The sequence below is a fragment of the Sinocyclocheilus grahami genome, unplaced genomic scaffold, assembly GCF_001515645.1.
Source record: "Sinocyclocheilus grahami isolate Dianchi unplaced genomic scaffold, SAMN03320097.WGS_v1.1 scaffold1009.1, whole genome shotgun sequence".
Classification (NCBI taxonomy): domain Eukaryota; kingdom Metazoa; phylum Chordata; class Actinopteri; order Cypriniformes; family Cyprinidae; genus Sinocyclocheilus; species Sinocyclocheilus grahami.
The window spans coordinates 369976-380545 of record NW_015506188.1 but is presented as its reverse complement, the minus strand read 5'-3'; the positions used below and the strand labels follow the sequence as shown (position 1 = coordinate 380545).

General features: G+C 36.9%; 2 protein-coding genes across 2 annotated transcripts in view; both read right to left on the bottom strand.

Annotated features, from left to right (window-relative positions):
- Nucleotides 1–2554, bottom strand: part of LOC107565564 (sodium/hydrogen exchanger 3-like) — a gene marked incomplete at its 3' end in the record, with an annotated part of 3528 nt that extends 974 nt beyond the window's left edge. Inside the window, 4 exon segments of the mRNA XM_016250812.1 lie at nucleotides 1–4; nucleotides 7–26; nucleotides 109–411; nucleotides 2326–2554. The exon segment at nucleotides 1–4 is cut by the window's left edge and continues 152 nt beyond it. Coding sequence (XP_016106298.1) covers nucleotides 1–4; nucleotides 7–26; nucleotides 109–411; nucleotides 2326–2554 — 556 coding nt within the window.
- Nucleotides 2555–4548: 1994 nt separating this feature from the next.
- The window catches only part of LOC107565571 (sodium/hydrogen exchanger 3-like), a 15822-nt gene continuing 9800 nt past the window's right edge, over nucleotides 4549–10570 (bottom strand). Inside the window, exons 8-16 of the mRNA XM_016250816.1 lie at nucleotides 9161–9250; nucleotides 8066–8136; nucleotides 7855–7984; nucleotides 7539–7702; nucleotides 7227–7347; nucleotides 6882–7055; nucleotides 6325–6376; nucleotides 6163–6243; nucleotides 4549–5364 (exon numbers count right to left, since the gene is read on the bottom strand). Of these exons, the coding sequence (XP_016106302.1) occupies nucleotides 5096–5364; nucleotides 6163–6243; nucleotides 6325–6376; nucleotides 6882–7055; nucleotides 7227–7347; nucleotides 7539–7702; nucleotides 7855–7984; nucleotides 8066–8136; nucleotides 9161–9250 (1152 nt within the window). The 3' untranslated portion in view covers nucleotides 4549–5095. The remainder of the gene's footprint in view (nucleotides 5365–6162; nucleotides 6244–6324; nucleotides 6377–6881; nucleotides 7056–7226; nucleotides 7348–7538; nucleotides 7703–7854; nucleotides 7985–8065; nucleotides 8137–9160; nucleotides 9251–10570) is intronic.

Here is a 10570-nt window from a genome sequence, read left to right as displayed (position 1 = left end):
CTGCAGGAGACCGATGTCCAAGTTACCTGATGATTATAGAAACTGGCTAATTAATTAGGTATCCTCTACATTCTTAAAAATAAAGGTTTTTATTATAAATAAATGTACCCATCGCTCCAGCCTCATAGCAGCCCCAGAGCGAGAGGCCCACTGTAGCTGCGTTCCAGCACGTTCCGAAGATGGCGTAAATGAGAATGGCACCCAGGTTGCTGAAAAATAGCTTGTTGGGCATAAAGTAACTGGCATCCAAGATGATCTGGGGCAACAAGTAGTAGAAGAACGTGGGAGGAAGCAGTTTGAAAGTCTGCGCCTTGTCTGCTCCCCAGACGATTCCTCCCAAAATAAAGCCCAGGATGATGAGCAGACCACTCTCTGGGATCACACTGGTGACATGATGGTTTAGTTCAATCACTGGATAGAGAGGGAGAGACAGAGAGAAAACAGATCGCAACTTTTGTAGCCAATAATATTCAAGTTGTGGATAAGGTTAATATGATGCATATTAAAGTTAATGATTGTTTTAACATTGGCGCTCCCTAAGATTGGTATTTGATGTCATTTGGGGCATCTTCTCAGAAGTATGTTTTGTAAACTTTAAATCTTATATTCACAAGATGTAACTGTCATGAGCAATGCCCAAAAATGATGCAAAATGGTTATGCATTTTAAAAAGACATAGCAGTTATACATTTACGTTTACATTCATGCATTTGCCTGATGATGTGCACCAAAGTTATAGTGCAAGTAGATTTTCTGATTTTTTTTTTTTAAATGCATCAGTAGTGAAATGTAAAACTAACAGGATTCTTTTATGATTATCATACTGGATCAAGTACTTGAAAGCTGTTAGCTGTTAAAATTACTCTCTTTTTTTTACTTTTAACGTTTAGTAATAACAACAGCACATATTATTTTACTAGTTTTCATCCTCTTTCTTATAGAAGCATCCGTACTGTACTTAACATCAAACTGATGAAACCAGAAAACATGTATTTTTTAAATCATCCCAAACATTAACAACACTTGAGGAAAGAACAGATACTGATCTCTCTATACTGATAAAGGAAGCTGGATAAGAATACAAATACTAACCATGTTAATCACAGGACTTGTGCTACATTATCATCCCTTTACCTGAGTAGCAATATGTTTATCATTATTTTATGTGATTCTTTGAGCTTCCACAGCTATTGTACTCAATTTTAATTTGTTACACATGCAGCGTTGTTATTAAACTTCCTAACTCAAAGTAATTATAAAGAGATCTTCTTCCTTCTCAGAACTGAACTGAACTGTAATTCAGCATTTCATTCAAAAATGACATCAACTTCAGATCAAATTTTAAAGGAGACATATTATGCCCCTTTTTACAAGATGTAATATAAGTCTCTGGTGTTTCCAGAATGTGTCTGTGAAGTTTCAGCTCAAAATACTCCACACATTTTGAAAATGCCTATTTTGAGTGGAAGCAGAAACAATGCTGTTTTTCAGGCCTGTCTCTTTAAATGCAAATTAACTGCTGCTCCCTGCCCCCTTTTCCAGAATAAAGCTGTACCATTACAGGATAGAAAGCACACGGACAGCAAGCTGCTGTCACAGCATGTGAGTACTAAACTAAGTTCTCATTCACACACAAGTTTATGTTATAAAAGATCTAAAATAAACACACAAGTTACAAAAAACGGTTATGTCTGTGAAGGTAAACAGCTGGGAAATAATTCACATGTTTATTTGTGATCTTTGTGGCAGCAGCAATATACAGTAGACTAAATAAATCAATAAATCCACTGCTCTCTTGTCTCCTCTGAGGTTGGGACTCTAAATATTGTTCTGTGCTCGTCTGTGCAGCCAAAGACAGAACAGTTGGCATGTTTTGCTCAAACTTTAGCCATGGCATTAGAGCTGGTACGCCGCTGTAGCTTGTGAAATCAAAATGATGGCACCGTGGGTGGAAATTTACAGATTAAGGGGCGGTAATATTATAATGAGATCCCTTTGCCACGTCACCAAGGGAACGAAATCTGACTCGCTTGTTTTCTCAGACACTTGCAGAAAAAGGCTTCCCAAAACAAAGTTACTAGGTTCAATCTTTTTCACGTTTCCTTGGTTGATAGATGCAACCGGGGACCTGATTATAGCACCTAAAACCTGGGAAAAATTCAGATTTTTACGATATGTCACCTTTAAATTCATTCATGAGGAATACCACTGATGTCTTAAACTGCATTATATTGTACACAAGTCTTTGAATATGTTAAACAACAAACTTAATTCCTTATTTGTTAACTGCCAATCAATTTTTACTTCATAGTTCAAGCTACATACCTGATAGTTTCGCCAATCCAGCCACAAATACCCAAATTATCACCAGGTATGGGGTCTGAACATGATGCCATTTAAATGTGACAATTGGGAGTCCAGTGAGATTCTCTTCCAGTTCGTGATGAGGATTCTGGACCACGTTTGCATCTCCACTTAGTCCTTTGATTAAAGGGTTAACAAAACACACCAGGAAAACTGCTCTCAGCAGGCAGAGATAAACAGAGCTTGCCATTGCAACAGATGAGTGGTAAAGATGCACTTATAGTATCATTCTTATCTCCAGTCTGTGTGTACTATAGCTGTCCTTCACAGAAGCGCACAATAGTCCATTAGAGGTTCCCAGTGTGCTTTGTTCTGCTAGCTTGTCCTAAAGTCCTTGGTGAGATAAAGTATTGCAGTTTCCACTTTTAGTTAGTTGTCCTTTAAATCTGTGGTCATTTTCAAAGTTCATCCCTCTTTAAGTGACTTGACTGTCTTTCCATCAGTTGACCCTCTGTGTTTGTGGCTCAGGTGAGAGCAGTGGTTCAATCAGGGTAGTATAAGAGTGTAATAAGTGCAGTGCTGAAACTTCTAGTCAGCCTTTAATTTGTTACACAAAAAGGGGGCTGAGATCTACGTCACTGGACTGTTGTTACTTTGTCACGTTTATGATGATTACTCTTTCTGCTTCCGTTTAAAAATTTTCCTTTGCACTTCACGCTGGTTAGTGTTCAGCCAACTTTAACAGGCTGTACTGTTGCATTGTTACTTTGAAGACTTTCCGGACCAATTTTGGTACAAATATTCTGTCCAGACACTACACCATGTTTATTGTATATTGTATTGTGAGACTTTCTACTGAAAAACACATAGACCTGTAACAGTATTAGAAGATGTTGAGTGCATATAGATTTTACGAGATTGTGTAAGAGATTGTTCACCCCAAAATCTGACCTGACTTTCTTTCTTAATTCTTGGTCACCATCCACTTATTTTGTTTGGAAAAGAGCAGCTTGGACAATCTACTAAACACCTCCTTTTATGTTAGACAGAAGAAAAGTCAAATGGGTTTGGGTTAACATGAGGGTTATTTTCTTTTCTTCTTTTTTTCTCTTTATTTAGTGTTTTTATAAGCGTGTTAACCTTCCTGTTTTGTGAAATCCTACTGCTGAGTTCTGATGGCTTTAGTATACACCAGTTAAAAAACAAAGTTTCCACACATTGGAGTTAAACTGTTACTTTACTTGGCCCTGTCTGAGTGTGACGTAAAAAAAGGAAGTGAACGGTATGGCTTGTACCATGTGTGTGTGTGCCGGCTTTAATCATAGATCCAGAGATGACAGCTGTACTGCCTACTGAACTGAAAAATAAGTGGAAAGCCTAAAGGCAAAACAACACAACTTCCCCTTGAGAGTTTACTGTTTAGCAATTTAACCCCCCAAAAAGGTATTATTACTTTTTCACAAATAAATAAATCTACAAAGTTTATTGACACAATAACTCTGAGTAAAGTGTGTTGCTTATAGGTTATGCGTTGCTTTATGTCATGCTGTGTTGTGTGTTAATAAGTCCGGGGTTTATAGAAAATTGTTCTGTTTTAAGGATGTTTTGTGCGTTTGTTCAAATCCTGCTCTGATTTTAACAATTTTGTCTGTGTAATGATTTACACAACTTGCTTACTAAAATGTACACATAATAATGAATTGCACTTTCTTGTTTCAAAAATGCTTCATTGAACATTTACTCAAACATTTTTAACTTAAAGGCTATGCATTTGTTTCCTTTACCGCAATGGATATCTTTTGATGTCAGTCATATCAGAATGTATTCCTATAAGAGGAATATAATGTTTATAGAATTCAAATCAGCTTAAAATTGAAAGGATTAATAATCATTGTTTCTTGTGCTCTTTGCATTTTTTTTTATTTGCTCATTAGTAACCATTTAAATTGTATTACTCGTCTCAAACTTTTGAGTTACGGTTCAAATAATATGTTTTTTCAGACACTATCCACTGATTTCAAGTTAGATTTCACCAGTTCTCATAAAGCATAAAATTCACACATGAATAAGTTACTGTTAAACTATGATTTTTAATGACTTACATTTGAATGACTTCAATTGACTAATAAAACATTAATAGCTTTGAGTAAAACTCAAAAGTGAATCATTGTCGATTACAGAAATGCAGAAACAGATATTGTGATACTACAAAAAAGCACCCACAGAATGACCATGAAATAATAAATAATCATATACAACATGCTGATTTTAAAAATGTGTATAGACAGACATGTCCAAGGTCAAAAAATATCAAGATAGGTCAAGAACGTACCTGAATATAGAACCGATAGACAATTGCTTCTCAGTTCTTAACTCAGACAAAATATATTTGAGTATAATGATTTTGTCTTTTGAGCTCAATGTTTTCTATTTTCTAGCATGCTGTCAGTGTGGTAAAGTGCCATAACAGCTTCCACAACAATGTGGATTTATAAAGAAACCCTCAAGAGCATTCCATAACCTTATACATAAGTACTTCAATGACAGTGTCTCTTCTAAATTTGTATTTATTTTCTTCCCTTTGCTTATATGTATGCATGTATATATAGCAATGTGACTTCAAGTAACTGCTGCATGTGTATATACATTTTTAAAGATATATGATGAATACTACGATTCGACACTATGATTCCTTAATCTCTGGCCTCATGACATCATAACTGCCTAAAATGAAATGCAGAGGATTAACCTAATCGCAAGTTTGGCAGGTTATTGCTGGAACGATATCAGATTACAATTTAGTATGATGTGTTCCGGGCTTTTCCTCAGGCACCTCGTCGTCAACTGAAGCATCAGCCATTGCAAAGGAGTCTGTGGAGTGTGTGCTCATTCTCAGCGGCGCTAGACGTCTCAGGTTGGTGGGCGTCCAGGGCAGTCGACCCTGAGCTCTCTGGGAAGCTGCCACAGCCGTGTTGTTTGCTGTCTCTGTTTGCCAGGGTGGGTTCCGCATGGGTGGAGAGGTGTCCATCTCGGGTATGAACGCTGGATTATCAACACCAGCTGCAGTAATTAGAGTAATTATGATACTGAACTGAGACACCATGGAAACAACCATAAAATAATGCATATATTTTCTACACACTTGCACATGGATCCTTTTCACAGACTGTGATGGCACTTTTCCACAGATATTAACACTGCAAATGTAGCAAAGTTTTTAATATTTTCTTCTTTTTTTTATGTACATTTACAACAGTATACTTGTGTAACAGAAAACGAGTTAACACTTCTGCGTGACTGTTTCTAGGAATCTTCCAACTAATGCAATCAGTCTCCTCTTTTGTAAAGTCATAGAAATTTAATTTTGCTATTGGAACAAATGGGAATGTCAAATTAAATTTGTTTCCATTCATCACTCACTATTTCCGCTTTATAAAACCTCAGAAATGTGAAAAGGATCCAAATGTACAACATGACATTAATATGTCACATGAATTCAGTATGTAGCTTGATTCTTACCACCAGGTGCATTTGTGCTTCTCCTGGGAAAATGACCAGCAATTTCACTGCTAGATGCGCTGTCAGCTGAAAACTCAAAATCTGAATGGACAAAGCAAAATAACATTTATATACATGCTAAAATGATACTTCCAGTACTTAAATAAGCATATAAAAATATACCTTCATCTCCAAATGGATGGGTTCTGTGTGGGTCCGCTGGCTTACCATTAGGCTAAAAATACACAATAGAAATACAAATATTGTATAAAATTAGCCATTCTTTACACTGAGAGCATTAAAGATACACGAAAAATACATGAAGAATTAAATTAAATTAATTGCAACTAAAACGCTTACCACCAGGTGCATTTGTGCTTCTCCTGGGAAAATGACCAGCAATTTCACTGCTAGATGCGCTGTCAGCTGAAAACTCAAAATCTGAATGGACAAAGCAAAATAACATTTATATACATGCTAAAATGATACTTCCAGTACTTAAATAAGCATATAAAAGTATACCTTCATCTCCAAATGGATGGGTTCTGTGTGGGTCCGCTGGCTTACCATTAGGCTAAAAATACACAATAGAAATACAAATATTGTATAAAATTAGCCATTCTTTACACTGAGAGAATTAAAGATACACGAAAAATACATGAAGAATTAAATTAAATTAATTGCAACTAAAACAAGTAAGTAGTTTTCTTTTTCTTTCTTTCTTTCAAGCATTTTGGGCCGCTGTGCCAAGAGTGTGTTTGCATTAAGTAATTTAGAAAATATGGAGGTGTTTTAGTGTCATAATATTCCATATAAAAAAAAGGTCTGTGGCGGTTAACTGACTGATTTATGAAAATAATAAATCAATGTTGGCAATGTTATATTTGTCATTTCTGAGGTAAATGTTATGTTTCGACTGCTCTGACTTTTCACAAGCTATTGCGATTATTGGGTGGCAAGTGTGGTACAAATGTTTTTGCAGATGGGCCTGGGACTGACTTGCTACGCCACTGCTTTGAACCCTATTTCAAAAGATTTTTTTTGCTAAATGTAGACAGCAGGACATGAAGGTCTAATACCTTGTGTGTTGAATCCTTCTTGGGATGTTTGGAGAGTTTTTTCGCAGGGTTAACACCCATCTTAGCCGATTTGAAGGACTCAAGGCGGCTTCTCATGGTTCTTTGAAAGATCTCCTGCATTTCATCTGGATTCTCTGAGGTGTTATAGTGACTGCGGCTGTAAGTGGCATGGTTCTGGTCAAACACAGGAGAAATGGATTGGTTTGGATGGAATGGCATTGTGATGAGATTTTCCACTGGGCAGATGTATTGTGATAAGACATCCAAATATTGATAAAGAAACAATATTCCCTGTAAAAAAATTTTAAAAAAAATTGTGGTTTGAGTGATCAGGACAGTTCTTACATCTCTTCTGCTCTTGTACAGGTGCTGATCTAGTATATGATGGGCACTGAGGTCATTAGGCATGCTCCTGTTCCTGTCTTGCTCATGGATATCCAGGGATACAGATGGAATAGTGTTCTTCCTAGATAGAAAGAAGACCAAATAATTGTTGTCAACATGTATTTATCACAACACATTTGAGCCATCTAGTTATTTGTGCAATTTTCTCATTTTTCTCTTTACTCAAAACCTCATAAAACATTTATACTTCACTTTACAAAGAGAAACTGCATTCAGTTGGGAAAATTAAAATACATTTGACAAACTACTTACATGACAGAGTTGACTGGAACATTGTCAATGCCAAAATCATATTCTGATATGTCAGCCATAATATTAGGCATGATGTCTGCATACTCTAAAGCAAGCTTCTTCTTGAAGTCGACAGAGGCACTGTCATAATTACGAATGAAAGCCAGAGAACCTTTGCGTTCACCCTAAATGTGAAAAAAATAATAATAATAAAATTGAGCACATTAATTCTTCAGATTATTCTCTATAGACAGTAGATGATATGTCAATAGAACAGTACAGAAAACTGGAAATAGAAACTGGTGATACTATGTTGAATCAGCAGTTTTGCTCTCACTTCAGTGATGTATTTAGAGGCATCCTCCAGATTGAGTTTGTGGAAGGCACCAAAGATTGGGTCATTGTGCTCTCTGGCATCGCTCTTCATTAGTAGCCAACAGACATACTTCTCGTCAAAATGCTTCCAACTAAGAAAGAGGGGGAAAAAATTAGTAAAAATTCTCAAACAAATTTTATACCTGTATGTTTGTGAAAAGTGAAATGCTCACTGTCTGGTCCACCAATTATCTCCCATTCGGCCACAGATGTCCTCCATTGCTGTCAGTATGTGTTCAAAAGCCTATAAAGACATACACAATTATATCACCCTTTACTTCACGTTTTGATGTTTAAAATTACCTCTAGGCCTACTTAGATGTTGTGCACTGTGCATAGACCAAATCATATTTGCAGTGTAGAAACTCTATCCATAATAAGCCAGCAGTAGCGAATTTACCTATCTACATAATTTCTTAGTTGGCCTATTGAGCTGCGTCAATATTTTTAAATTATGTAGATTTACAGGAGCAAAGTTGTTTTGTTTTATACGTTTGCGGGGTATCGTTGCAAAACGCAAGAGCAATTTTTTTCTTGACAACATTTCAGCTCATTTAAATACATACTTACATTTTACATTTTACGGCTATTTAAAATCAGACGCAGAACAAGCGATGATATTTGAATCGGTTGAACCGGTGTGAATCATCGACGTCGCAACGCAAGTTATAGCTACTGCAAGTTTGAATTTGAATCGAGGGGTTCCAGCGTAAAAGACTCACTCGTTCAACTGATTCGGTTGTGCGGTTTATCGGTCCAAACAGCACACTCATATGTTCAGCCATTACTGTCTAGTTTTATTACTCACCTACCTCACCCAAGCGCTGTAATGCAATGAGATTAACGGAAATAAGCAAATAATCATCTAAATGTTTACTCTACAGGCCGAAAGAAAAGCAGCTCACAAAGACATATTGAGGTTAGGTGATAACACTCCATTAATAGACTATGTCAAGCTGGCCACAAAATGCATTTTGAAAGTTTTTAAGAGAGAAACTTTGTATAGGCCTATTTGTAATGGAAATGCTTGTTTATCGCTTGGAGATAGGTAACATTACTCATACATTTTTTGTCTTGACAGTACAGCAGTGGAGAAAGGTCATTTTATTTAATATTACTGTATATCATTATTAGGCCTACTTGATTTTATAATGTAGCTTTTGTAATAATAAACACGTTTTGAAAACCAAAGTCATTGTTATGAAAACAGAAAACTAAAATAAAAGATGCAGTAGAGGGGTACACTATGTGTCGTGAGTGATGGTTACCCTGTTGTTCATTTTTCCATTGAGTGTCAGATCTGACTGAGTTGCCTTTTTAACCTTAAGCCATTGAACCAGTGGTTTCATGGAGATCCCCTACAAAAACAACACACACAGTGACTTCAAGTAAGCTAAACCATGTCCGTCGTCAGATGAGGACAACCGGGAGCATCACAAAATGCCCACTTTAATAATTTTGTAATCACAGGCCTTATGAATTTAAAGGGGTCATATGATGCGATTTAAATTTTTCCTTTCTCTTTGGAGTGTTACAAGCTCTTGGTGCATAAAGATCTGTAAAGTTGCAAAGACTAAAGTCTCAAATCCAAAGAGATAATCTTTATAAAAGTTAAGACTTGTCCATGCCCTCCTAAAACGCCTCTTTTAAACACCCCCCCCACATGTCTACGTCACTGTGTCGGAAGATTTGTTTAAAGGGGTCATATGATGCGATTAAAATTTTTCCTTTCTCTTTGGAGTGTTACAAGCTCTTGGTGCATAAAGATCTGTAAAGTTGCAAAGACTAAAGTCTCAAATCCAAAGAGATATTCTTTATAAAAGTTAAGACTTGTCCATGCCCTCCTAAAACGCCTCGTTTAAACACCCCCCCCCCACATGTCTACGTCACTGTGTCTGAAGATTTGCATAACACCGCCCAAACGTTCATGCAAAGAAAGAAGGCGTAACTTTTATTCTCGCTGTAATATTGTTGCTGCCGCCGCCATGTCGTGAAGGCGCTGCATGTTTCGTTGTGAAAGTGAAACTACTTAGTTTGGTCTTCCAAAAGAGGACGATATCCGCTTCGTCATGCCTGGAGCTGATCCGTGCTGGTCGCTGAGGAAATACATCAACTTCGCGCTGTCGATCGCCGGACCGGCTTTCACCGGGGACGAAGCGGAGTCCAGCCCCGGGTCGTCACATGTGGTTGCCGCAAGCCTCCTTCATCGAATCCACCGGGTGCTGTTCACTCAAGCCGCTGTGTGTTTCGTTGTGAAAGTGAAACTACTTAGTTTGGTCTTCCAAAAGAGGACATAATGTTTCTATAAAGTGGGGCAGTTCCAACTTTGCAAGGACAGTCTGGCGCTTCTGACTCATAGACTGTAAGTATGTTTTTTATATTTAAAGCGAGTTTTTTGGGCAGTGTAGAGTAGCACTTGTTGTTTGTCATTTCTCCGATCACACATACAGACATGGTTTTATGTTTAGGCGGCACAATGCGCAACGCAAAGCATAAAAACACAGTATAAGTCATTATAATCAGTCATTTTATTTATTTTTATTTATTTATTTAGTCATTTAGCAGACGCTTTTATCCAAAGCGACTTACAAATGAGGACAACAGAAGCAATCAATTGTAGTATTAAAACAACTAAAAACAGATCCAAAACTAAAAGCTAAAACTTTATAAATACTACT